The sequence below is a fragment of the Manis pentadactyla genome, chromosome 6, assembly GCF_030020395.1.
Source record: "Manis pentadactyla isolate mManPen7 chromosome 6, mManPen7.hap1, whole genome shotgun sequence".
Taxonomy (NCBI): Eukaryota; Metazoa; Chordata; class Mammalia; order Pholidota; family Manidae; genus Manis; species Manis pentadactyla.
Genome location: NC_080024.1, coordinates 10,771,578 through 10,792,932, shown reverse-complemented (window position 1 = coordinate 10,792,932; position 21,355 = coordinate 10,771,578). Strand labels below are relative to the sequence as shown.

Sequence of the window (21,355 nt, the reverse complement as noted above, 5' to 3'; positions counted from 1 at the left end):
TTGTTAAAACAATAAGAGAAAATTTTTAGAAACCACACACACCCCAGAAAGTAACCCTTTATTACTTGCAGCACCAGTCGATTTCCTTTGCCCTTTATTTTAGATGCGGTTCTCAGAAAATCAGGGAAAGACTCTTTCCACTGAGATATTTTCTCAATGAGGAATCATTTTTTGCTTAATTCACACTCAGTTAATAGTTTCACTGAGATTTAGGTTTTTCATAGGCAACCATGGAAGAAATTTTTAGAATTGTGTATTGAACACAAAATGAGCTGGTTTTATTATGTGGCAAGTCAGAGTAGCAAAGAGTAGCTACTATGGAGATTTTGTAAGTCATCATCAAATCTATATGTGCTTGCTTATTATAAAACTAAAGTACAGATTTAATGAATATTAAACCTTGAAAATTTTACATGTGACTGGCATACATTTATCTGCACACAAAATATTTGTAGAAATATCCACTTGCTCTATTTCTTTTTTACCCCTATGTTTGAAAATACACATTTCTATGATTATTTAATATCTGCCTCCCCAGTGATCTCTAAAGCTCCATGAAGGTAGGGACTGTATATATATCTGTTTAGGGTTGCTATTCGACTCACAGGTATGCAATCCATGTAGCCACAGAGGTACATTGCTAGGAAACACTCCATGCTTGGTTTAATTAGACTTCAAACACATTTTGCTTTTGCTATCTGAAATTGCTTTAAAATTTTTTGTAAAGGAAACTGCATTTTCATTTTTCACTGAGCATCACAAATCCTGTAACCACCCTGTTTCACCTGACACCTATCACAGTTCTGCCCCATAACAGACACTTAATATGAACCACTAACTAAATAAATGCAAACATAGTTTATACTTAATTCTAGTCACATATGTGCTTATATGAGAATTTTAAAGGTGTTTGACTGAATTTAAGGGAGACCCAGGATTGCCAGGTGACATGGGAAGTAAAGGAGAAAGAGGGCCACCTGGTGCACCTGGCCATCTGGGGCCTGCCGGACCTGAGGGGATCCCTGGAAATCCTGGAAGTCCTGGCCATCCAGGTGAGCAGTGTCTTCTACAACTCTGAAAGCTTGAAGCATGGATATTTAGCATGGCCCTCCCCTCCTGGGATCACCTCTGTAAAAATGGAAAGCTATTTAGGCTTTTGTACTCCAGTTGGCCTTAATTCAACTTTGATCTTCAAATTTTAAGACACTAAGACACAGGAAATTAATGAGGAGGAGCCTAATTTTACTGATTAGCCAGTCTGACAGACTGAAATCTAACACCTGCTCCCATAAACAGAACTTCTAAAGTGCTGCCTCAATGAATTCATCCTAAAGAAGTGAAATACTAGTTACTGCCCAACCTTAGGATGTTTCTATTTGTTTCCTAGGGTTTTGATAACAACACAGACTGGGGGAATTTAACAACAGAAACTTATTTTCTCACAATTTTGAGGGCTGAAGTCTTAGAGTAATTCAGCAGGGTTGATTCCTTCCCAGGCCTTTCTCCTTGACTTCTAGATGGGTGCCTTCTCCCTGTGTGCGTGTCCACGTCAAAATTTTCTCTTCTTATAAGGACACCAGTGTTCTTATACTGACCTCATTTTAATTTAACTGGTTCTTTAAAGTCCTTACCTACAAATATAGTGATATTCTGAGATACTGGGGGTTAGGACTTCAGTGTAAGAATTTGGGGGCAACACAATGTAACTCAGAACACTGTTGTGATATTTTTTATTTTTCTGGCATATTTTTGGGTTGAATTTTGGCTTTCTTTCTTACTTGCTTATAATTTGGGTTCAAGTTTTTGTTTTGTTTTATTAAAAGCAACTGCTAAATGACTTGTTTGCAGCTTCAGATCTTGCTTAACAATAATATCTCAACTACCTTTTCAAACACTGAAGGTTCAATGGATTTGCTGTTAACTCCCAGTTAAAGATAAATCACATATTGAGTGGTCCATGTGGTTGGTGTAGATTCACCTTTGGAAACTGTCCCACACATCTCTGCTGTGCTTCTCTGGGGAAATAGCAGCCAGGACAAAAGCCCCAAGTGACTGATAGCAAGAGGACTTCCTGACCGCAGTGCAAGCACAGCTGACTGTAAGAACCGGCCACTTCAGCCACCGCTGTAACCATTTATCTCTTGGTGTTTTTTCCCTTCCCCTGTCTTCATGTACAGGAAAGCCGGGTCCTGGTGGTGATTTGGGCTTTAAAGGAATCAGAGGTTTCCCTGGCTCTCCAGGAAGAAAAGGCCCTCCAGGTACTATTTTTGTACTTTGTCTATGTCCCTTTCATGAAGCAGGTACATTTTCTCCTGAGGTTGGAGTCTCTATCTCTGACCCAAGACTACCCCTTAGAAGGCAGCGCCCAGTTACTTAGCTCCCAGAAAAAAATACAGAGAAGTGAGGTTAGGCATTGACACCTATCTAATTCAAAGATCTGCCAACTTATTCCAAACTGATAATCCTCATGATGTTATAAATCTGTTCATAGTTTTCACTGTGAATTTAGCTTCACATTGCTACAGTTCTGCAAATGAACACTTTTAACACAACCCCACACATCTAATGCTCACATTAGGCCATTGGTGGGAAGTAAGTCCTCTCTTGGCAATTTTTTCCTCAGGACCTCCAGGATTCCCAGGGTCTCCTGGACCAATGGGTATGAGAGGGAATCAGGGACATGATGGAATTCCTGGTCCAGCAGGAGAAAAGGGGGAAACAGGTACCACTTGCTCACTCTATTCGATGCATTAGTTCTATTTTCCTTTGAATAACTAGTGACATTGTAAACCTTCATTGCTTTAGAGGATCTTCTCTGACAGACTGATGGTCTTGAATGTGTCTGGGTGTGCGATTGTTAACTTCCTTCTGTTACCAAAGTGAAATGGACCGAGTGGAATAAATTATATTTATGTATACAATGAAATTAACCACATAGGAAATATTAATATGCCAAAATGATATCTTTCAGGTTTCCTGGGGGCACTTCCAGGCCCAAAAGGGAACCCCGGTCCTCAAGGTGAGCGGTTCTTCCTCCCTGACTCTGGTGATACACGTTTCAAGAACAGAATCCAATTTAATATGCCTGACATATAAAATAAACTTAACACATTGAACTAAAGAAGTCCCAATGGTAATAAAGGATTTCTATATTCTTGGTATTCAAGTATAAATGCTTATTTATTACCATCATAACAAATTGAACGAATTAGAAACTGTGGTCTAATTTTGGAATGTCCTTCTATTGAGAGTCTTTAAGAAGACTTCTTATGTATTCCTTGTTATGGTTGTTTGCATGGTTTAAATGTATCACCTCCTAAAAGGATGGGAGTGCAGTGGATGGCTTCTCCTTGAACATCCCTCCCTCCTATTCAGGGATGCAGTCATAACAAGAATCCTTCCCTCCTTCTTATCTTCATCGGTCTGATTCCAGCCCCAGCATCAGCTTGTAGTTCACACTACTGTTTAAGAGCTTTCCAGCAACTCTCTCAACGTCTCAGACACGGCCATTTACTGATCGTGTCATTCAAAGTACAAACCAGGTTTTTGTTTGACAGACTGCAAGTCTGGATTTCTCATGCCACTATTTTACAAGGTAAGTTTTTCTTGATCTTCAGCTCCTTTATGCCTATAATTTATGCTTTTAAAAGAAAGAAAGTGTTTAGACGACTCCAGTTCACTTCAAGTGCTGAAATGCACTTGAGTTTTTACCATGTTGCAGAGAAACCCACCAGAAGAAAGATTATTTGCACCTCTTATTGACTCTTCTCAGCCATGGGTCTTATGGATAGGAGTATTTTATTTGCAAAGGGGCCGTGCCCAGTGAAGGCCATTGGTTATTGATGCTCATGAGAACCAGGCAAGGAGTAGACTGATGCCACTGAGAAACTCAGAGGGGCAGAAACACAGCTCAACTGTGAACGTGGACAAGAGCTGTCCTTTTTCATTTGTTTCTTGATGATGTGATAGTCCCTTTGGTTGAACTCAATGTCCCCACACCTCCCAGACCCCATGCTTCCCACCATGAGCATAAAGGCTTTTCCTAGTTCACAGTCAGTCTAGTTATAGAATTACCGTCAAAAGGAGAGTTTCTGTTCATTTTCCTAGACTATGCTCACAGCTTAATCATTTGGAATGAGAACACTTTAGCATTTAACTGGACATAAAAGTTGATGTAAAATAATCAAACATAAGTAAAAAAGCTTTAAAAAATAAGTAGCCTACTTATGCAAGTAAATCATTATGCACCTCAATCCCTCTAGGATAACTAAGTATGGAGAAGAGATCACTGAGACTTGGAAGGTATGAATCCTTTTAATTAGCTTTAATTCTCCCAAATCCTAAAAACAAAGCATATTATAAAACAAGGAAGCATCTTCATACACATGGAATATACAACCCAAGACATTACCTTGGGGCCACAGATCACCACCAGAACCTGTTGCATTTCAGCACTTGAAGTGAGCTGGAGTCGTCTAAACAATTTCTTTTAAAAACATAAATTACAGGCATAAAGTTGCTGAAGATCATGATAGACAAAGGCTGGATACTAGTATCCCTCATTTTATTTTCACTGTCACCCTGTCTTTGCTGGCACACCTCCGCAAGCCCTTTGCCTGTGCCACCAGCCTCATCCTCACTTTTCCTTCTTTCTCTCATCCAAATCCTATTTCCATGACATTTACTATTTCTAGAGTAACATGGAGATGGGAGAGATTATTTTCAATTCATACAATATTTTCCATTCAGGAATGTCAAAGCATAATTGCTTAAGGGTTTTCTGACACGAAAAAGACTAGTATTAAGTTGTACCTTTTGGGAGTCTTCTTTGGTAAATCCAAACCTCCCACCACATTCACCCAGACTAGCATTTGTGCTATGGGGAGAAGTAACCAGAGGACCGGAAAAGAACTGTCACTTTGTTGTTCCTCTTTTTGGGCTTAGCTGGGCAACCCTCGGGATGCGCATATCAGTGCCGCGAAGTTCAGCTTTTACGCTTCACTCAATTATCGGTATTAAATGTTGCCATTGTAATTAAAGTTCATCGGGTAATAATAATTATGGCTTACATCTACAGAACACTTTAGAGATTGCACCAGGCTTTTCCATCTGTATTTTATCTCACTGGATCTTTCAAGACCAAGCTAGGCGGTCAGGTAGTACCTTCATTTTTAAAATAAGAAAACTGAGACTTGTAACAGCGAAGTGACTTTCCCAAGAATCGAACAGCTAGTTGAAGGCAGAACTGAGTCCCCCACTCAGTTCTTGTAGACCTGCATTTCCTTTACCACCCTCTTATAAAAAATATGTTGTGGACCTTAACCCCTTTAAGCAAAGTGTCTACATTATTAGCGATAACTACAAACTATAACTCCAAGAGTAGATAGAGGCATTACAAATATCATCACACCTTTTTCTTTGCAGGAGCCAAAGGAGACAGGGGAGCCCCAGGCTTGCCCGGCACCCCCGGCAGGAAAGGCACAGAGGGAGACGTTGGGCCATGGGGACCCACTGGCATGGCAGGACTCTCAGGACCACCCGGTTTCCCTGGCGTGATCATCCCTGGCCAAAAAGGAAGTCGAGGTCCACCGGGCTTGAGAGGAAACCCAGGTAGAGGGTCTACTTTTAAAAGCAATAAATGAGAATAACACTTGATGTCAGAAGCTTTCCGCCTTCTCCTCGTGCGAGCCTGTTGCTTCTCTTTCCCTCGGGTCTTCTCCGTTGTCTAAACCCAGCTGGTCTCACACAGAGAGCAGCTGTCCACACTGTCGAAGCAGAGGGGCCTGTTTGAAAAATTAGTTAAATACCAAATGAATGAGCCTAAAAGAGAGAGATACATCCATTCACCAATATTTACTGAGTTCCTATTATGGGCCAGGTCCTGGGCTGGGCAGGGGTCCTACTCTAATGGATGATCAGGAAAAAGAGTTCCTGGCAGGTGCCAGGTGCTTCCCTGGCATCTCATTCTCTTTGCCGCAATCCCATCACACCCCACAAGGGAAGGAACACAGGCAAGTAACAATGAGGTGCAGGGCCTGCACTTTGTTCAAAAGAACCTGCCAAACCCCCTGATGGAGATACTGACAGGCTTTTTGTGAATGCAGGGGAGCCTGGTCCCCCTGGACCTCCAGGGAGTCATGTAAAAGGCATAAAAGGAGATAAAGGATTTATGGGCAAGCCTGGCCCAAGTGGTCCACCTGGAACTGTGGGAGACAAGGGGACATCAGGTCATCCGGTAAGTGTGGAAAAATACTTGACTTTGTATAGTCTTCTAAATCAATTGCAAGGATCAGATGTACCTGGAAGCAAACAAAATTTCCCAATCGTGATGCTTCTGTGTGGGGCACTAAGGGGAACACAGGAGGCCAGAAGGTTCAAAGGGTTGGAAGGATTTAGCCTCGGAGAGGCCTCTCAAAATTTGGTCTATATGGGACCCTTCTCTATGTCATTCCTGAACTTTTCTTGTTCAGACTCTGAAAAATTGAAGTGATGGAATCTTAAAAAAAAAAATCCACTCAGGAGTTTGGCATCATTTTTCTCTATTACTATGCTTTCAGGGTTATCTGTGCCATCCCCTAAATGTCTATTTATTTTCTCCCCATGATATACCTTCCAGTGTTTATAAATAGCTATCATTGCCCTCTAAGCTATTTTCTCCCCAGATAAATACCTGTATTTTTTATAAGTCCAGTTTAATCAATCTCAACCCGGCCGCTATTCTGAATATATCCTGATTTGTATGTATCTCCATTAAAATAGCCCCCAGGGCAAACATCCTCCAGGAATAAGAACTCAGTAGTAATCCACCATGTGGCAGCTTAAGAGTCTCACTGACCTCATCATCATTTTATAATTCGACCTGAAATCGCAGATGGGCTGTGTGGCTGCCAAGACACCATGCTATGGTGAATGGGAGCTCACGGGCCTCCTCGTGGAGAGCTGCGAAGTCTTCTCCATTACTTTTTGTCTTGTCTAAATCTGTTTATTTGTGCCTTACATGCAGAACTTCCCCATTTATCTTTCTTAGACGTCCTTTTTCATGTAGGCTTCTGCTCCCAGCCAATTAAGACCTCTTTCAATTCAGTCTCTCTCTCAGCACCTTGGCAACCTTCCTTCGTACCTGAGAAGCTGGATTCCTCTGTTTACATCTATTCTTGGAGACGGACAAGGAAATTAGACTATAGTAGATGTTTTCATCATTGATGGGTAATGAGGTACTTTAGCGTGGTTGTTGTCAGGCATTATGTAACTCCCTTGGTATTTAGGTTCCAGAATCTGCCTTTTATTTTCTTTTGAAAAAAAGAAACTTTATTTTTCTTTCAAAAAAATGAGGTGTTTGCCATCTCCAGTCTTAGGTGTCTCTCACATTCTCCATGATTCTTTGAAAGTGGCAAATACTGATCCTACAATCTCACTGAAAGTCCTCCCCAAGACTGGGATGTGGAAGGCCTGGTTTGGAAATGTGATCTCTCTGAAATCCTCTGCGTTTCCAAGGTCAGGCACGGCTTCTCATTTGCACTTGAAAGATAATTCTGGATGGCTGTCCAAACTGGCTCAGAGCCCTTCAGGCTCTCTCCTTGCCCAAACAGCTCCCTTTCCGCCCAAGGCCAGGCTTGGTGCCAGGCCCTCCTCCCTGCTTTACCTCTGCCTCTGCAGAACAGGCCGCATTTCAGAAGCTTGAGCACCCTTGACCAGATCGTTCTGTTTCTTCTCCCTCCTCCTCAAACCTCACACCACCTCGTTCAAGCAACAGGCCGTTCCTTTTTTGTTCTTGCTCAAAGGACAGCTGGCTCAAAGGCCAGGTTTGTTATTCTTGCTTTTTATGTGACCTTCAGTTCCAGCAATTCTGTCTCAACTTGTGTGGACGTTGTAAGAGTCGATTTAACATACATTCTGACATACAGCTCTTCTCGGAAGCACTGCCCTCTCCTTCTCCTCTTCGACCCTACTTGAATGGTTCATGACGACAGGAGCAATTAGTGTGCACCTCAGAAGGAGGCAGCCTCTCCTGGTCAGATCACTGGATCCTGGCCAGCAGTACATCTCAAAACTCGCCTGACAGTCCCTTCATGCTTCCATCTCTGTACACCTCACTTCTTTACCTGCTCTGGCCAAAAATGATTTATAATTCTGCCAGCTTAGAATGATGGTGGGGGCTACAATTCAGCAGTGGCTCTGTTGTCACTGTCAGAATTACAAATACTAGTTTTCATTCTGGCCATCTGGTGCCTGTTCTTCCTGAAAGATCTCCAAACACTGGGCAGTTCCATTTAGGATACAGAATATCCAATTGTTTCCAATACTCACTCAACATACATTAACCTCACAAGTTATGTCTGCTCTTGGGCTTATGGGTACTTTTTACTTCTTTTTTATTAAAAATGATAATGCTAAGGAGAGTCTAGGTGGCAGAGGAATTACAGTAATGAAACAGTGAATTGGAAGATAAAAATTATGTCTGTCAATTTCAGCTCATTCTGACCCACCATTATATTATATACTATTTGCTTTAATAGTAATAATTTAAAAAATCCTGTGGTGAGTATTGTGAGTTTTAAATTTGTCTGTGGTTGTGCTCTGTTTTATTTGAAATATAGGGAGCACCAGGCACCCCAGGTCTGCCAGGGCTCAGAGGTGATCCTGGATTCCATGGATTTCCAGGCATAACAGGTACTGTTTTTGTGCATCACTCTCTGGATGCAAATACAACGACTATGATTCGTATTTCACAGCATGCAGATGTTTACTGAACTCCTCGTTGCCCCAGATTGTTGGGATTAATACAAATAGAACCTCAGTTTCAGTGAATAAGGTAAACTCCACCAGCACCCAACACAAGGGGCTTAAAAAGTAAACCATATCTTAAGGATAGAAATTATAAGATAAAAACAGAAGCAGCTTAAAGTGGTTACCTTTGAGAGTACTGATGTGCATTGGGTTGGAGGATGGAGAAACCATATCAGTATCAACAGTATTGTTTTTCTTTGTTTCTTTTACTGTGTGCATGTGTTATAATTGTACAAAAGCAGAAAAATATGAAAGAATATTCACCACGGCTAATGGGGAGGGCAAGGAAATTTTTACCTGTAGATGTAGGCTTTTTTTTTCCCCATTGGGCACACTTATTATGTTTTGGTCAAAAACATTGAAAAAAACTATAGTGTAGGTGTTTTTAAGTTCAAATTTTTCACACACATCCATTTAAACTTCCAGTTTCAGAAAATAATTCTCCAATGTTCCATAAATGGGTATGACCTTAAATAAAGTTTTGAATATTGGGCTTATTATCTTAGCTGATTAAATCCTCTGGTATTGTTTTAGTGGAGCAGGGAATCTGTTATCACAGACTACAGAGATGCCGTCCAGTAGGGGAAGCCAAGGTGAACAAAGCCATATTTCCGTGAAGGAAAACCTTTTCCAGATCCAAGGGAGGACAAGGTGGAGTTCAGAGGCAGCCTTTTCAGTGTTTCAACCACTGACACTGCTAGGAACAAATTATCTAAGAATGAATCAAAGCAAGTGATTCTGAGGAGTCTCACTAGACATTGGGTGGGTCAATCCTAGCAGGTTACCTGGGAAAAATGCGTAGCACCTCTCACTCCTCCAAGTCTCAGAACAGGAGTATCTGAGATTTGAAAAAGTATACAAAGGCCTCACTAAAGAAAGAACCATTCCAGTAAAATATTTAGAGAAATTTGGGGCAGGAGATTCATAAAATCAGTTCTTCTGAGGTATGTTCTACAAAATACATCCAACTGCTCTCTTAGATTTCAGAACCAGACTATCCATCAGCTAGCACCATTGATGAGTTTGCACTTCTTTATTTGTAAATTTTTAATCCCCTAAAGGAAAAATATTTAGGCATCTTCTGGTGTATATAAGTAAATATTAACACCTTCCTCAAGTTCAGATATCAAGTGGAAAATATATAGCATAGTTGCCTTTTGGTAATATATAATTATTTTATTGTATTTCTTCTATGCATATCATATTTAGTATTAAAGTCTTTATAAGTAATCAGAGGTAATGTTCACACTATTTAAATAATTTTTAAGAGTATTTCTTCAAACCAGTGGTTCTTCGTAAACTTTTATTCATGTCAAAAACTGTTTGGAAGATAAATCTTACCACTTTGATAATGCAAATATTTTATATGTGTCCTTGAGAGTTCCTAATGTAACTAACTTTGGGCCATTGGTAAAGCTAGAGTAGTAATAAGATGAGAAAGTAGGTAACTGTGACAACCAATATAATTCCCCAGGAGTGCAAAATAGGTTTTTAATGTCACTTTGTATTTTTCCTTAAATATTAAATTGACTTGGTTTCTGAACTTAAAAAGTGAACTCTTAGGAACTTTCCCCCTTCAATGCTAAAATATAGGTTCTTAATGCCTACTTCTAGAATATATTTTTGAATTGACACTAAACATGACAATTGGGTTCCAAATGAAATGCCAAACCCATGTGAATATAATTAAGTTGTACCCATTGTCACAGAGCTCATAACCTCCGAGTCATAACCTCCAGTATCTATCCTTAGAGTTATTCATCAACCTGAAAGCTAGGAACCCCATTGTTCTACGTGGAATCATATTGCTGTTTATTTGTTTTTAAGGAGAAAAGGGTAATCCAGGATTTCTGGGACCAGTTGGACCTCCAGGGCGAATTGGGCCCAAAGGACCACCTGGTAAATGTTATTTCCTTGGTATTGCCCTCCACGAAGAAAGGGTAACTCATTAGTGATGCTGTCATCTTCTTATGCTCATGTTAATAGGTGTACGTGGAGATCCTGGCACAGTGACAATCATCTCCCTTCCAGGAAGCCCAGGGCCACCTGGCCCAGCTGGAGAGCCAGGGATGCAAGGAGAATGTGGGCTCCCAGGGCCGCCAGGAAGCCCAGGTGTGGGACTGGCAGCCTTGACTTTGGTCTCTAGGAGGCGACTGAACTAAAATTCCTGTAAAGTGTTTTGGAAGCAAATGACACAACTCACACAAAATGTTACCTACTATAGTAGTTTTTTACCATTAGTTTTAGGATTGAGCTTATTTTACACAACCAGCAAATAAAAGACTTTGAATCTAATTGAAAACTTGTGCATGGTATAAATTTGAGCAAATACACTTTAGGGCACTTAGGAGGTTTTTTTTTTAAGGTAGAAGTTTTGTTCACCTTTTGTGATCACCGTCAGTCTTAGAGCTCTATTTCTAAATGATTGCCTGAATAAACCTGAGTTTTATGTGTTTATAGTTTTTTTAACACTTTGTATAGCACTTGGAAGAGTGCAAATGTATACTTAGTCTGATGAAATCTTTTCAAAATATTGGTGTATGGAAATGAACTCTCCCCTTTATGTAGGTTTAGCATATTGTAGTAGACTTCTGAATGGACTTGTTATGTTCTAAGTTCACTTGGATCACCTGGGAGATAAGAGAGATATTACTACTTTGATCAAAACAAAAACATAGCAAGTTCCAGAACAGCATAAATCAAAATAGCAGTACAATTTTAAACTGCTGTATTTCAAATACACCTAGTTCATTTTGAGGATCTTTTTTTCCCCTGGGAAGTACGGTGTAACAAGTTGGGTGACCAACTCTCCCAGTCTGCACACTTTGCAGGACTTCCATCATGGAAACTGGGGAAGTCCCAGGTGAACTGGAATGGTGGGCCACTCACCCTTTACCCTATAGAACCATTCAGTGCAATGTTGGGGTTTTTTTGCCCAGGACCCTGTGGGCCAAGAGGTAAACCAGGCAAGGATGGAAAACCAGGAACTCCTGGTCGAATGGGAGAAAAAGGCAACAAAGGCTGCAAAGGAGAGCAAGGTAAACAGCTGACTTGTTTCTCTCCCTGAAGAAGTGTGTTTCAATATACAGCAAAGTCTTGTTTGGATATGTGACTACGAGAATAATCCAGGTCTTTCAGTTTGTGTTGTTCAGATTAACCTAAAAGCTCAGGGCAAAACGTTCATTTGGAAAATGAAAAATTAAGTTACTAGAATATACCTTTCTTCCGCTCTCTTAACTGAGCAGATGTACTCCACATTGTTAGCCCGAGTACAAATAAACCTAATGAAGCACTAATTCTATTTTCAGAAAGGCTTATACTGTTTTTAATTATTTATAGGAGTATTTAGTTAATAATGCCTACTTATGAGTGGCACATAAGTACCTAGCTAGGAAAATATTGTCTTGATATGAGTAGAAGAGCCACTTAGTATCCTTATTTAGGAAAGCCATCTTTTAACTATACCAATCTTGAATACAACTCAGCAACTCATGTGTATAATGAAAAAGGGCCTCAGATATTTCAGTTTGAACATAAGCTATATGTGTCAATTTGATAAACCTGGATCAAAATCTACCTTCAGCAAAACTTTTCCAAGTATCTTCTAGAAAATACCTAGATGTCCAAATCTAGTCTTCTAGGACTGCTGACTTTGTTAAAGTAAGAAAAAAATTCTAAATGTAATTTCCCAATTTATGACCAGATCTACTAAAGACTAGAGATTTAAATCTTTAGAAATACAAATACAGTGCTAATAATATTAATCATAATATTCATCCCATAATCATTCGTGATTTACTATTGGCATGAGTGTACTTGAGAGCACTATTAATCACTCAACTTTCCTTAAAACATGTTTTTCAAAAATGTCATATTGGGGCTTTAACAAGTCTTGTGAAAAGTGCTGACTTCTGAGCTGGGACTAAACTGGGGCCCTGCATGACTCCATGGCATGGTCGTTTGTGGGCAGTGATACCTTCCTTGACTCAGAGGGCCAAAAATCCAAGTCTATACCTTCTCTGCATTTTCTTGGGGCCCAAGTCGTGTTGAGGCGGGGGGTCAGTGTACTATGGCAGTGGAAATGGATCAGGGGTGAAGGGGTGGCAGCCAGCGCCAATATCGTAATAGTTATTCAAAGAAGAAAAGGAGAGCAAAGAACAGGAGAAAGGAGAGAGAGGATAGCTCACTGGACCCTATTTAGAAAGGGACAAATGTATATTAGCCTACTCTAAGTACAGAGAAAAAACAAAGCATAAAGCCTATTTACTTTGGTTTTAACTCATATAAATAAATTAACCCTTATCAGAGTAAAATAAAGGTCTTTTCTGTTCTTATTTGCCATACTAAATGATCAAAAACTTCCTTGAACTTTCCATCTCTAAAAAGAAATTCCAATGTTTTCTATAATTATTGAGTTTATCAAAAGCACATGTAATTTTTATTACCTACTTGAATAGACCTTCAAATTGTAGATATTTTATTCCATTTCATTTCATGTTCCCCACATTATAGGAGGATACATTAACTTGTTCATAATAGATGTGCATAAGGCCTACCAAATGCAGACCACTGTGTTAGACCCCACGGGGGAACACAAAGATAAAGAAGTCTGATCTCAAAAACCTCATCATAAGACACGCACAGATTTGATAATAAGAGGCACTATGTGTTAAACCGGTCAACATTTAATAATATTGTTTGGCCATTTTATAAGCCACTCTTCTTTAGGACTCCTGTGTTTGGGGCTTAGCAGATATATGTACATTTAGTACTTTGGAAAAACACGTTTGAGGTTCTGTGTGTGTTGCAACCTGTATAATGTGTTTTCTAAAGGACCACCTGGATTGGATGGACGACCAGGTTTGAAGGGGAAACCTGGAGACACTGGACCCCCTGCAACAGGGACAACGATGAGAGGCTTTATTTTCACTCGGCATAGTCAGACCACAGAGATTCCTTCCTGTCCTGAAGGGACAGAGCCACTCTATAGTGGGTTTTCCCTTCTTTTTGTTCAAGGAAATGAACAAGCCCATGGACAAGACCTGGGTAATGTTCCATTACTTCCTAGTTTCCAATCACTTTATTCCATATGCAGACTGTACACTTTTATAGCCGGAGGTACTTCTCTCTAAAGTTAAGTGTCAACAACCTTGAGTATCTCATAGCACCTTTTAAAGAGAGTATATAAAACAACATTGGCATAATGTCTAACTCTCAGTCTGGAATGTCAAGTTCCAGGAGGAGTCCGGCTCATGAATGCCAATCTAGCTTGTCCTGGTCAACACAAAACATTTTCACTTAAATCTTCTGTCTGCTTTTGAATCTTAAAAAAAACACCTTTTCGAAAGCAGTGTCTGCTTATTAGCTATTATATACATATGAAGAATTGGGAATACTTTGAAATAAGACATTTTTCCAGCTGACTTCTACCAGTCCTCAAGTAGACTGATTAGAAAGGGCCATAGGAAGTATTAAGGGTGGAAGGAGGAGGATTTGTTTGCCTGTTAGACCTTTGATTTTTATCATTACTAAAACTTTCCAATAACACATTTTGCAAACAATTTGTGTTGTCTTTCTCCAGTTTTTGCCATAGGCTATATTTTAATTAGCCTCTCTCTAGTAATGATACTCAAAATAATCTTAATGTACTAAAAGTGATACCCCGTCTGATGTTCCATAGGAACTCTTGGCAGCTGCCTGCAGCAATTTACCACAATGCCATTCTTATTCTGTAACATCAATGACGTATGCAATTTCGCATCTCGAAATGATTACTCATACTGGCTGTCGACACCAGCTCTGATGCCAAGGGACATGGCTCCAATTACTGGCAGGGCCCTGGAGCCATACATTAGCAGGTAAAAATCCAATCCCTTAGTTCTGGGATAGGACCAGGGAATCGTTTCATTTGTAATGGAACGTAAGGCTGCATGCACGTCGCAGTGCCGAAGGTGGCAATGCACCATATTCTTTGTTTCATGTTACAGATGCACTGTCTGTGACGGTCCCTCGATTGCCATAGCCATCCACAGCCAAACCACTGACATTCCCTCATGTCCCCATGGCTGGATTTCACTCTGGAGAGGATTTTCTTTCATCATGGTAAGGAGAAAAGCAAGTTCATAGTAAAGATTACCTGTAGAACCTTACATCGGGCTGGAGGAAATGTGGCTCCCTGGAATGATGCTGCCTAACATCAATGCACACAATATTCTATGGCAATCTGCTTGAAAATCTACTTTTTTTTAAAGTGTTTCTTTGTTAATAATGGAGTATTTAAAAAAACAGACTTCTCAGGAGGAGATTATCCAAATTCTGTAAGACATTTAGGTGAATAGTAGCTACCACATTGGTAATAAAATGCCTATTTTTCAATGTGGCAGCTGTTTTACATAGATCCTCATAATCCTTACGAAAACGCTGCAAGGCAGTTTCTGTCATCTACAGTTTTATAATTAAGAATGAAGTAATTCCCCCAGGGTCTCACAACTAGAAATGGTAAAGCTAGGATGTGAACCCAAGTCTGACTGTTCCAAAATCATTATGCCTTGTACTGTGCCCCTTTGACCTTTGTATGAAGTTGGGAACTAAGAGCCAGCCTTTTAAGGAAAAAAATTCTCCAGATAAGTGCTAAAGGAAGAACTCTATCTGACCATCTGTTGGTTCTGAAAGCTGCATATACATGGTTCACGGTTATTCACATTCTGTGTAGCATCATTTATGATACATTATTCCCCCCTTCTTTACTCACAGATGTCCACTCATTCCATCATTAATTCAATAAGTATTTGCTGAAGAGCTATCACATGCTGTGACTATTCTAGGTACAAGGGATACCAGCAATAAACCTAAGTTCCTGCTCTGGTAGTTTATATTCCAGTGGGGAAAGTAGACGTTAAGCAAGAAGACAAAATCATAATAAAATGAGCTCAGATGGCAGTCGGTACTATGCAGGAAAGAAGGCGAGATAAAGAGGACTCGTGATAACGATGAGGTCAAGGAAAGGTTTTCAGAGGTTATATAGGCACAGGCCTCGGGGAAGGAGTATTCCAGGCTCTTGGTTCCTTTTTGATGACTATGCCTGAGCTTGGAAGGTTCCTGCAGTGTTAGCAAATCTGGTTAAGAAGCATAAGAAGTTTAATTCACGCTTTCTGTTTTTTTTTCTTTTTTCCTTACTGTTTCTGTTACGGGGCGGGCGGTGGGGGAGAAGAGAGCACTGGAAATTTGAACACTTAAGCACAGAATTCTTACTCAGATATTTTTATTGTGATAGTTTACAAGTGCAGGTTCTGAGGGCGCTGGGCAAGCACTGGCATCACCAGGATCCTGCTTGGAGGAATTCCGAGCCAGTCCATTCATAGAATGTCACGGAAGAGGAACATGCAACTACTATTCAAATTCCTACAGTTTCTGGCTGGCTTCATTAAACCCCAAAAGAATGTTCAGGTAACTATTCAAAGTCAAGTTGAATCTGATGACTCAATTGCAGAACTATTCAAAGGTTGCCAGGTTAGATTTTGTTACCTGTGTGTTGATGTACTCACATTTTTCTTTAAAAAATCTCCCCATTGAACCAATAAAATCCTGTTTAGCTTGCACTCCCAGTTTACACGTGTTCTAGAGTCAACAAGGAGCTATGGTTTTGTACCAATAAAGAAAAAAAAGAGTGACTTTTAAATCAGATTTGCAGTTTAAAGGGAAAAACCACTCTGTTACAGTGTGAAGTAGATAAGACTGGCAATTAAGAACCAAATGAGAAGACTGTTGCAATAATCCAGATGAGAAATGAAAGCCTGCATCAAGACAATAATAAATAGTAGAAATGGAAATAATGTAGAAAAAGGGTTTAGGGGGGAAAAAAGAGTGACTTCTGTTATTACCAGATATATGTAGATATTCTCATGAATTTGTAGTAGATTAGCTACATGATCTGCTAATCCTAATTTACTGTACTGGAGACTTGTGACTAACAGGCTCTTTCAGGAGCAGCAGTTTTTATTACAAAAATGATGATCTGTAAATCTGCTTCAAGTGCTGCAGAAGCACAACGAAAATTATGAAATGTTGATACCTTTTGGGAAGTACACCTTCCATAATGAAGTTTAGATGAGCTACAATATTCATTAATAAAACTCATACCCAGCAAATGTCCCCTTTTTAATCTATAAGTTGATGAGATTTTTATTGTTGTTTTGTTGTGTGTCCATGTTTTTCTAGAAAACCTATTCCATCCACTGTGAAAGCTGGGGAGTTGGAAAAGATAATAAGTCGCTGTCAGGTGTGCATGAAGAGAAGACACTGAAGAAATAAAAAGAGAGTGGAACTATTATTTTTCAGCCTAAATAACCAAGTAATGCCACACAACATGCATTTATTTAGGTATTTTTCTCTGACCAAACAATAGTGCCCTATGATGGCTTAGTACAAAGTTTCTATTTGAATTTGCGTACAGCAAAGCATTTCTTTACAGTTAGTTCTGTGACCTTGTCTCTAAATCTGTGCTGTTTCAAAGTTTCCCACAGAAAGGCTGCAGACTGTTCATGTTGTTTCCAATGCACCATCTAACTGGTGATTATATCAAGTTTGTTGCTACAAATTAAGATCTATCTTGGATTCCCAAGATTTGCTCCCTTCTACTGCAATCTTTAAGACCCAGGGAGGCTAAAGCTCTTTTAGATGTCCCACCACCCCATTCCTGGAACTTTAGATCCTGGGAAGGGAAGGAGATGGAGGTAAGTGGAGGAATCATGAAGAAAGCTGGGCTGTCAGACCTGAATAACCAAAGGCCTATGGGAAAAGAATTGGACTAAGATTCATGGATATTCTCAGGCTTTTTCAAACATACCCAAGACTAAGGCCAAAATGGGGTTCCCTGAATGGTTTTGTTTTATATTTTTTTCAAAGATTTTTTTTGTTTGTCCATGAATTCATTTCACTGCAGCATTATCACCTGTTTGTATTCAGAGTAGACAAAATTTTTAGTCTTGGTGAATTAATTTTAATAGGATATTTTTATACACATAATCTGAAATCTGATTTCATTTCTTTTACCAGCACATCCACACAAATAACAAGGATACCACTTGTTAGATGTGCAATTCATCCCCATCTCCATAAATATTGGTGCATACCTTATGTAATTGAGTAGTTCAGGAATCCATGAAAGAACCTGAGGCATTTGTTGGCTAATCAGAATATTTTTCCTTTGCTCTAAATATTCCATTTAACCTGAGTATTTATAGATTTACTCTTTGGTTACTTCTCTAATTATTCTTTTGTAAAAACATGTGTTTTATGTGTTACATATCCTTACAAATCATATTGAAAAAGTCTATTGTGTAAAAATCTTAATATACAAATTATATAGCTTGACAGATGTATGTCTTCAAACTCGGTTTTCAGCATGTTGATACATTCCCAAGATGACATAATTCAATTTAACAAGCATCTTATTTAGCACTAAGCCATGCCCCAGGCACTGTACTAAATTACAGAGATACTAAGAGGTGAGACGTTATTTCTGATTTAATATCCCAGAAAAGGTAACTTATTGTTTCTGTTAGGAATCCCACATATCCGAGTCGCATTTTCCCCCTTTTCTTTTTTTGTCACCGTTCTTATATTTCAACATCATAATTCAGTAGGCCTCAAGAAAGGTTTAAAAATAAGATCTATGCCCAGGGAAAGCCCAGGACTTCTACATTCTCTTGGGCATCACTGAAGCCAAGGGAGGGACAGTGTTAAGAACAAAGATCTGATAAACATTAAAATCTATCTATACTTGATGGTAGTACTATTTGATGAGTCTCAGAGGCCACATATCTTCAGACAAAGCTCTGAAGTTGCATCTTCATCCACCTAAGTGGAGTTGGTGGTGCTGATATTTAAATTCAGGTTCTTGCTTCAATCTCAGTTGCTTTGTAAGTGAAAGTGTGACCTCAGGGGACAGCGCAGACCGTGACCACCATTTGAATCCTTCACTGCTCACATGACCGCTGTCAAGCCATTTTAAAATTTAAACTAAGAAGTGCATTTTACTTAGATTATTTACTTAAACTCATCTAACACTGACTTTTTTGCTCTAAGAAGATCCTACTCTCCTAACTGTACTAAAAGGGCATAAAGAGCCAGCTGATCTCCACAAACCCTCTGTAAGCTAGTAGTTCTCAAAGTGTGGTCCCTGGACCAGCTGCAGCAGCAACATCTGGGAACTTGTTACAAATGCAAATTCTAGGGCCTCAAACCTACAGAATCAGAAATTCTGAGGGTAAGGCTCATAAATCTGTGTTTTAACAAACCCTCCAGGTGCTTTGCAAGGCATTCTGAATATTAAGAAAAACTGCTCTAGGCAAACAACCAAGAAACAATTCTACAGGCAGTTACCAGGTACAGCCGGCTACCACTGCTCCAACATGCCCCCCTTTAAGGCCCAAAATCACAAATGGCCTTAAGGTATCTAATTTTACTAATAGGTAAAAGCTCTAGATTGGTGCTAATGCCCAACCACTGGCCTCTGCTTGTCCCTAAAGCTCCATCTTCTCTTACCCTTTGATCAGTGTTTAACTTCTGAGGAAGACAAGTTGATGCTAAAACCTTAAATTCCAATAAAGCCACGTTTACAGTTGCTCAGTCATCCTTTTTAGACTGAGCATTTAAACATAGCTCATGTGCATTACTCTCCAGATACTTATGAGTAGCTATAATATTATGAAAATTTAACTCTGTAGATGTAATGTCAATAATTTGTTTCTTTAAAATTTGGGGCTTCAACTTTGGAATTTCACAGCGTGCTAAAATAATAGATTTCTCAGAGGTCTCTTTTTGCAAGATAAACATTGTTAGGTAACTTATTTGTAAAAATATATAATAATGCTAAATTTGAACTTTATTGCTAATTTAACTTACAAAGATTTTTCTATGCATCAAATGTAACTTACTGCTACTAAACTTAATTTAATGTTTACTCTACAGCCAAATGAAATATATTTAAATATGTTGAATATTTTATATTATTATATCCTGACAAAATTACAATATTGTAATGTACTAATATTTCTATAATTATAGCTAAAATATTATTTTATTGTATTGTCTAAGAATAAAATTGAAGTAATTATATCTGGTCATTTTTTTCAGAAGATAAATTTTGGGGTGATTGTAAAAATACTATGAGTTCACTGTAAAAACTACAGACAACAGTTATGAAAAAGAAAATAAAAATTGCCATGATCTAACCCTTCACTCCCACCCAAGATAATTAAACTATATACCCTTTCAGACATTTTTCTTATAAATGTATTTTTTAACGAACATGGAATAAAAATATGTTGTTTTTTAATTTTTTTTTAACTTAATATACTCTGGACATATATTCATAAAATAGACAAGAACTAATCATTATTTATATCATAATCCATACACCATAGATTTACTACATAAGTGAATGAACCCCCAAATGAGGGACCCTTAATTTAGTTTTATGTGGATATCTGTACATATTTCAGTTCACATTTGTCCAGTTACTTCCTCAGGATAAATCTCTACAAGAACTGTAGAATCAAAGGACTCACACAATGTTAGGCAATATACATATGCAAAATATATGCAAAAATGCTCTGCAGAAAGGTTGTTTTAATTTCCAGCTGCGTCAGCAATGTAATGAAAACACCCATCTCCTTATGCTTGTACCAATACTGGATATTGCTGCTCTTTTACAGTTCTGCCTATCTTATTTTAATTTACATTTTGTTTATTATCAGTGATGCTGAATATTTGTCACTTTTAATCAGTATTTGTTTTTTTCTTAATTAGTATTTTTTTAGTGTTTTTGTTTTCCTATGAAAGTGCCTAATCATATCTTTGCTTATTTTCTACTGAGGTATTTAAGGAATTTTTACAAATCAATAAAAAAGCATGCAGACTTCAGAAATTATGGATCGTACATTTTGATGTTTCTTATTTATAATACAAATATTCCTCCCTTGAAAACTTGATAAAATTTCACATGTAGAGAACTGGTAAAGAAGAATGCTTTTAATATACAATAAGGAACTTTCTGGCTATGTTACATGCCAATAAAGATATAATCAAAGGAAGAGACAAAATGAATGAACAGTGACTCTAAGACCAAGAAAAGTGCTCCTCAGATAAATACTTTATGAACATTCCCATAATTGGACTAAAAAATTTAATTTGAAAACATTTTGAGTCAAAAAATTTACTAATTCGTTTAAATGAACTTATTTTTACTGCTGGCAAGCATAAGAATGAATGCTGTTTTGAGCTCATTCTCTCTATGTATAAGCATTTGGAAGGAACATCTTGACAGTCTCTAATGGATTCGTAGCAACTGATTGACAGGGCATGCGCAGAGCACTAAGAGTGCTTGATTCACATCACTCTCATCCCAGCTTTACCCATTGGAAACCAAGAGAGAACCAAAGGAAAATAACTGTTTTGGAATAACCAGGCTAAATTTAAACATTCCGATAAATATGACCCTTCCTTGGTTTTTGTAGACTATTCGGTCGTTCTAAAAATGCTGACATAGCTCAAAACCTTCTTAGAA

General features: G+C 38.7%; 1 protein-coding gene across 1 annotated transcript in view; it reads left to right on the top strand.

Annotated features, from left to right (window-relative positions):
* COL4A3 (collagen type IV alpha 3 chain) overlaps nucleotides 1-20,125 on the top strand; it is a 119,542-nt gene extending 99,417 nt beyond the window's left edge. The window contains exons 38-52 of the mRNA XM_036913481.2: nucleotides 926-1,052; nucleotides 2,178-2,258; nucleotides 2,624-2,722; nucleotides 2,972-3,019; nucleotides 5,425-5,610; nucleotides 6,105-6,235; nucleotides 8,598-8,670; nucleotides 10,615-10,686; nucleotides 10,774-10,899; nucleotides 11,727-11,825; nucleotides 13,621-13,833; nucleotides 14,468-14,645; nucleotides 14,775-14,889; nucleotides 16,061-16,233; nucleotides 17,005-20,125. Coding sequence (XP_036769376.2) covers nucleotides 926-1,052; nucleotides 2,178-2,258; nucleotides 2,624-2,722; nucleotides 2,972-3,019; nucleotides 5,425-5,610; nucleotides 6,105-6,235; nucleotides 8,598-8,670; nucleotides 10,615-10,686; nucleotides 10,774-10,899; nucleotides 11,727-11,825; nucleotides 13,621-13,833; nucleotides 14,468-14,645; nucleotides 14,775-14,889; nucleotides 16,061-16,233; nucleotides 17,005-17,089 — 1,806 coding nt within the window. The 3' untranslated portion in view covers nucleotides 17,090-20,125. The remainder of the gene's footprint in view (nucleotides 1-925; nucleotides 1,053-2,177; nucleotides 2,259-2,623; nucleotides 2,723-2,971; nucleotides 3,020-5,424; nucleotides 5,611-6,104; nucleotides 6,236-8,597; nucleotides 8,671-10,614; nucleotides 10,687-10,773; nucleotides 10,900-11,726; nucleotides 11,826-13,620; nucleotides 13,834-14,467; nucleotides 14,646-14,774; nucleotides 14,890-16,060; nucleotides 16,234-17,004) is intronic.
* Nucleotides 20,126-21,355: the final 1,230 nt, after the last annotated feature.